The sequence below is a fragment of the Carassius auratus genome, chromosome 35 (assembly GCF_003368295.1).
Source record: "Carassius auratus strain Wakin chromosome 35, ASM336829v1, whole genome shotgun sequence".
NCBI classification, from domain to species: domain Eukaryota; kingdom Metazoa; phylum Chordata; class Actinopteri; order Cypriniformes; family Cyprinidae; genus Carassius; species Carassius auratus.
This window is the reverse complement of record NC_039277.1, coordinates 7,103,271-7,108,609: the sequence shown is the minus strand read 5'-3', so window position 1 is coordinate 7,108,609 and position 5,339 is coordinate 7,103,271. Positions and strand designations below refer to the sequence as shown.

The 5,339-nt window shown below is 38.6% G+C and overlaps 1 protein-coding gene across 1 annotated transcript; it reads right to left on the bottom strand.

Moving 5' to 3' along the window:
* Window positions 1-168: 168 nt before the first annotated feature.
* On the bottom strand, window positions 169-4,745 carry LOC113054224 (tricarboxylate transport protein, mitochondrial-like). The gene is made up of 9 exons (XM_026219601.1): window positions 4,390-4,745; window positions 3,815-3,922; window positions 2,548-2,647; window positions 2,328-2,466; window positions 2,120-2,204; window positions 1,875-1,979; window positions 1,669-1,784; window positions 1,474-1,547; window positions 169-1,025 (listed from the first exon to the last, which is right to left on the bottom strand). Exons 1-9 carry the CDS (start codon window positions 4,622-4,624, stop codon window positions 911-913), a joined length of 1,077 nt encoding a protein of 358 aa, XP_026075386.1. The 5' UTR covers window positions 4,625-4,745; the 3' UTR covers window positions 169-910.
* Between the last annotated feature and the right edge of the window lie 594 nt (window positions 4,746-5,339).

Here is a 5,339-nt window from a genome sequence, read left to right as displayed (position 1 = left end):
CCTGTGTTGTGAGTGTGTGGCTTTCTTATCTTGAATAACCAACTGTAAAGCATCAAAAGCAGTGTGTTGTTATCTCACAGCACATATATGACGTGAAGAGTCTTAAGATGGAATTCAAAGAGTTTGGATCGATTAATCAATATTGGCTACTCAGTAAGGTCAAACAAGGAAACTGAACCTGGTTGGTTTATTGAATCTGTGTGAAGTATTCAGAATTGGTTTTGAAGAAGCACTGCGTTATATAGCAGACACAAACACAAAATTAGCGTAACTAGTACAGAATAATCAGCCTTTGTGGGAAATGCTTAATGACAAAAAGCGTTAAGTTAAATAGTGCAAATAAAAAAAGCTGCCATTTACATTATAAAAACACAAAACATCAAGCTTGAGTGCCCAGGTCTTGATGACGCCACTCACCATGCTAGTTTTATATTGAGTATCATGAACGTCCGAGCCCCTACCAGTTCTGAGACTTACGACAAAATCAAGATACATTTGACTTCTTATAAAAGCACATTTTCGGTGTACCTCAGAACTTTGCATGTAAACTATGACAAAAGAACTTGTGCATTACATACTTGGTTGTGCGTTTAGGTTTCATGCCACGTAAGTAGACTGTCTCAAGACAACCTCTTTAAATGCATGTTGGTGAGAAGACACTTGCACAATTTTACTGAAGTGAACGGTGCAAACTGATGAAATGCTTGCTCATTAATCAATATTTTTGTGCATCGATAAATACCGTAAGCTACAGGTTCCTTCACATGGCTCAAGCCCCTGGCTTCAACTATACAGACACAGATGGATGGTTAAAATCCTCCAGGCCAGTGGTCACGGTTCAAATCTGACGTGGCAAACTGTGTTTGGATAGTTCAGTCCATCTCAATTTAGTTTTTCCCCCGATCCGTCCTCAGTCGGTTCTCCAGACATTGTTCAGTAGCTTTACAACCTCCTCGTAGAGAACAAAGACAATGGCCACGTCTAGACACACTCTGCCCAGTCGTGGGACCGTGCCTTTGTAGAACCTGTGATGCAAAGTGAAAAAAAAGTGTAAAGGTGAGGACACGTTTAACATTGTTCAGCAAATTTTCACAGTCATTTTAGGAGTTCACATGATCAGGAAGTTCATGTGAGGGCGAAAGGTTTTGCATCAGGTTCAGTTATTCTCACTGTATTGACAACCAGAAGGCTACTTGGTTTGAAAGGGACTTCTGTGGGAGCTGTAATTCACCCAAAAATGAAAATTGTCATAATTTACTTCGTTTCAAGTTGAAGAAGATATTTTGGAAAATGTGGGAAACCAGACAGTTGTTGGTCCCCATTGTACTGTATGCAAGTCAGTGGAGACCAGAAACCCATTGGTTAGAAATTACAACATATTTGTTACGAATTGGGGGTGAGTGAATAATGGCAGAATTTATTTTTTGGGTGAACTAGGAATTCATGATTTTGAAGGGGAAAAAAAAAACATACGCTTGAGGGCCTTCATTCTTCAAAATCTGGAATGCACAATCTAATGTGCTCTTGTAGCGATGAGCCTCCAAACCCTAAAATAAGATTATAAAATAAATCAGTGAATGGTATTCAAAAACATTTTGTTTTAAAAAGGATAAATATATTCATTTGAATTAAAGATTTAATCAATAATAAGCATCAGTCTCTGCTAACCTGCATTCGGGTCTTCACCACATCAAGTGGCGTGTTTCCAAATACGCTCGCCGCCCCGGCTGTTGCTCCGAACATCGCTGTAACCAGCGGATGCATGTCACGACTCGGGTCATCGCCTGATGGAGAAGCCGAGATGATCATTTTTGTTGAATGGCAATAGTGAAAAGTTACAGTGAATATTGTTAGGGCAGTGATCTCATCCTCACCTTTGTACCAGTTGCGCAACAAGTTCATAACATAAAAGCGTATAGCCTGGTTGCTGCCCTGCTTCAGAAGTGTAGCAGTCAGTCCTTGATACGTCCCTCGAACACCTATAAACATAGAAAGATTTGTTTTAGATTTTATCAAAACTACTATTTTATTTATCTATCTATATTTTCTATGAGTGGTCTGTCTCCTCCTGCTTTACAGTCTCTACGCAAAATTAATTTAGATCTCATTCATTCGGTACCTTGATCTCTGATGATCTCCCTCACACCATGGAAGAACCCTCGGTAACGTGGCCTCAGGGAGCACTGGTCATGAATGAACTTCACCTGAAAATAATACAGACATGAGATATTCGGAGTAAAATATGAATCAAAATGTGCATCACAGAGAACAAGTTAAGGTGGTACATTATAGTAATTTAGAACCAAAACAACTGGTTCCAGTCCTACCTTGACTGTCTCCATTGGACAGACTATCAACACTGCCTCTGCAATTCCTGCTCCAAGCCCACACAGCAAACTTCCTTTATTGTCAAGCCGGCCCGTGGCATCCCTCATTGGGTTACTAAGAACCTCGAAGGTTCCAAAACTGCCATAATGTCAAAAAAGAAAAGCGTCAGCAAAAGATACCATATGTAAGCTTTAACACACAAATACCAACGCTTCTTACCGTACTGCAGATTTCGGGATGGATCCATAAAGCAGTGAACTAAGCCCTCTGTATAGACCTCTCAACCCATGATCCTGCACCGTCAGCTTAACACAGTCGCCTGCACAAAATAATCCAGGTTATACTTTTTTTTTTTTTTTTTTTTTAAACATTTAAATATTAAATAAATGCTGATACTCTAAGATGTAGATGAGATTTTTTCTTGGAACAGATTAGAGAATTAAAGCTGCAGTAGGTAACTTTTGTAAAAAATATATTTTTTACATATTTGTTAAACCTGTCATTATGTCCTGACAGTAGAATATGAGACAGATAATCTGTGAAAAAAATCAAGCTCCTCTGGCTCCTCCCAGTGGTCCTATTGCCATTTGCAGAAAATACATCGCTCCTGTTAAGAAACAACCAATCAGAGCTGCGGTCCGTAACTTTGTTTGTGTTCAAAATGTAGAAAAATTTATATAATAAGAGAGTACACCATGAATCCATTTTCCAAACCGTGTTTTTAGCTTGTCCTGAATCACTAGGGTGCACCTATAATAAGTGTTTATATTCTGACTATTTTAGATTGCTTCGGGGATACCGCGGCGGAGTAACCCAGTACCTTTTTGATTCTTCATAGACATAAACAGAGAGAAGTAGTTCTCTAGTAGCTACGATGTTCTTCCACAAGACGCAAGCAGTTCTGTTTATTAACCGCTAGAGCGTCAAAAGTTACCTACCGCAGCTTTAAGCAGCACATCACTTGCTCACCAATGCATGTTCTGCAGTGAATGGGTGCCGTCAGAATGAGAGTCCAAACAGCTGATAAAAAATTAACAATAATCCACACCACTCCTATCAATTTATGTCTTGTGAAGTCAAAAGCTGCTTATTTGTGAGAAACAAATCCATCAAGGCATTTTATTTTTTAACCTACTGGACAAAATATCAGTCCATAATCTATGACACTTCCTCCGGTGAAAGTCCCATTGTTTTCTCAAAACAAAACCCACTTATACATTTGTTAAGAACTGTTTTCACTTGTAAACAGTGCTTGATCTGTGCATATATCTGATACAATTTTTTTCACTGGTGTAAGTGGATAAGATACATAGAGGAATTTAAGTTAAAAGTTAAAAACATCTTAGTGATTGATTTGCTTTTTATACAATTCTGTTCCGACAAAGAAATAATCTCATCTTCATCCTGAACAGCCTGAGAGTGAGTACATTTTCAGAAAATGTTCATTTTTGCGTGAACTATTCCTTTAACAACAGCCGTCCTTCACCTATGCCTCGGTAGCGTGGAGGATTTGCTCTTTCGTCTAACTGTAGCTGGGTCTTCACGTACTCGGTTGGAAATGTGATGCAGATCTCAATGCCTCCTGCAATGCCACCTGGGTAAAAATAACATCATCAATAAATAAAGTGCGTATAAATTACATTCAGTGAGATCAGAGGCAATCTATGTGATTCATTTGAATTTACAGATTTTTAATTTCCTTTAAGGACAAGACAGTTTCATACAAGGCCATTTTGTTTTAGTTGTACTTTGTTGTTTAATACAGTTGTATGAACAATGCAACCAAACGTGTTTTTTGTTAAATTAACAATGGTGGGATATGATTAAGAATTAAATTGACATTTTTTTTAGTAAAACACACTATTTTTAGTGTCCAACCCTGTATAAATTGATATCAGCTAAGTCAACACCATAGACTGTATAGGTCAACACATGAGATTTCTGGAAGTTGCCATTTGGTTACATGACTGTTGTTGTGGGCTCGCGCATTATAGGGTATCACGTGATCCACCAAAACATTGGCGCTTGTCGGCTTCTAACACAGACACAATACGCACTTACCTGCAAGAATAGCCTTCCACGGATGAGTGATTTTTCTTCCTCCGATTGCAGCGGCCGCTAGATTCCTCTGGCCTGGGTACATGTTAAAAATTGGGGTAAAAGTGCGAGTCGGCGCGTCGGCGGAGGGAATCCGGGTCATCGCGGCAGGATGCTGTAGCGGCGTGCGACCTCGCCTCACTATCGCATCTTTGCACGGCCCTTCCGAGACAGAAAACGGTTTATACAGAGACGACATATTTAATGATATTTTATGAGTAAAGTCAAAATCTGCGATGTGTGACGACGCGCAAGATGCGTCTGCCCAATAGGACAGAGACAACACAATCACAGGAAGACCACTGCGGAGGCGTGGCCGCGAGGAGCTCATGAATATTAATATTGAGGTCATGCACCGAGCTCAATCATTGGTCTGTTTTAAATATTTGAGTCATTATGACTCATCTTAGATTCTTATGTAATATTAATCAGGTACATTCGCCCAATTGTACCCCACGACCACACCCACATTCTAGGGTTCATGTTAAAAATACAAGAAATGTTTGATCAGAGAAGGTTTGAGTTTAATGTATCAAAGACATCCAGTGACCAGTGTAGATATGTTTGATAAACTGTCATCTAAGGTTCTTGGTTTTCTAAATCAAAATTAAAATCGTACAATATTGAATTCCTATAAATTCATTGTATAACATATTTTAAATGCGTTACTAATTTTAATAACAAAATGTTCGTCAAACTCGGCCATATGCAAAAGAAAATTGCATAATCATGTAAGCAAGCTTGAAAATCTACATTTTCTGAAAATAAGGGAACCTCTCTTCACTGACCATTTGGTAAATACATGAAATACATTTGTAACAGTTTCAGACCCTGTTTTATACCCTATTATATACATGTATATATATTACATGACAAGTGGTATTTTGTGTGAATGTGTTTTTTGTATAGCAGCT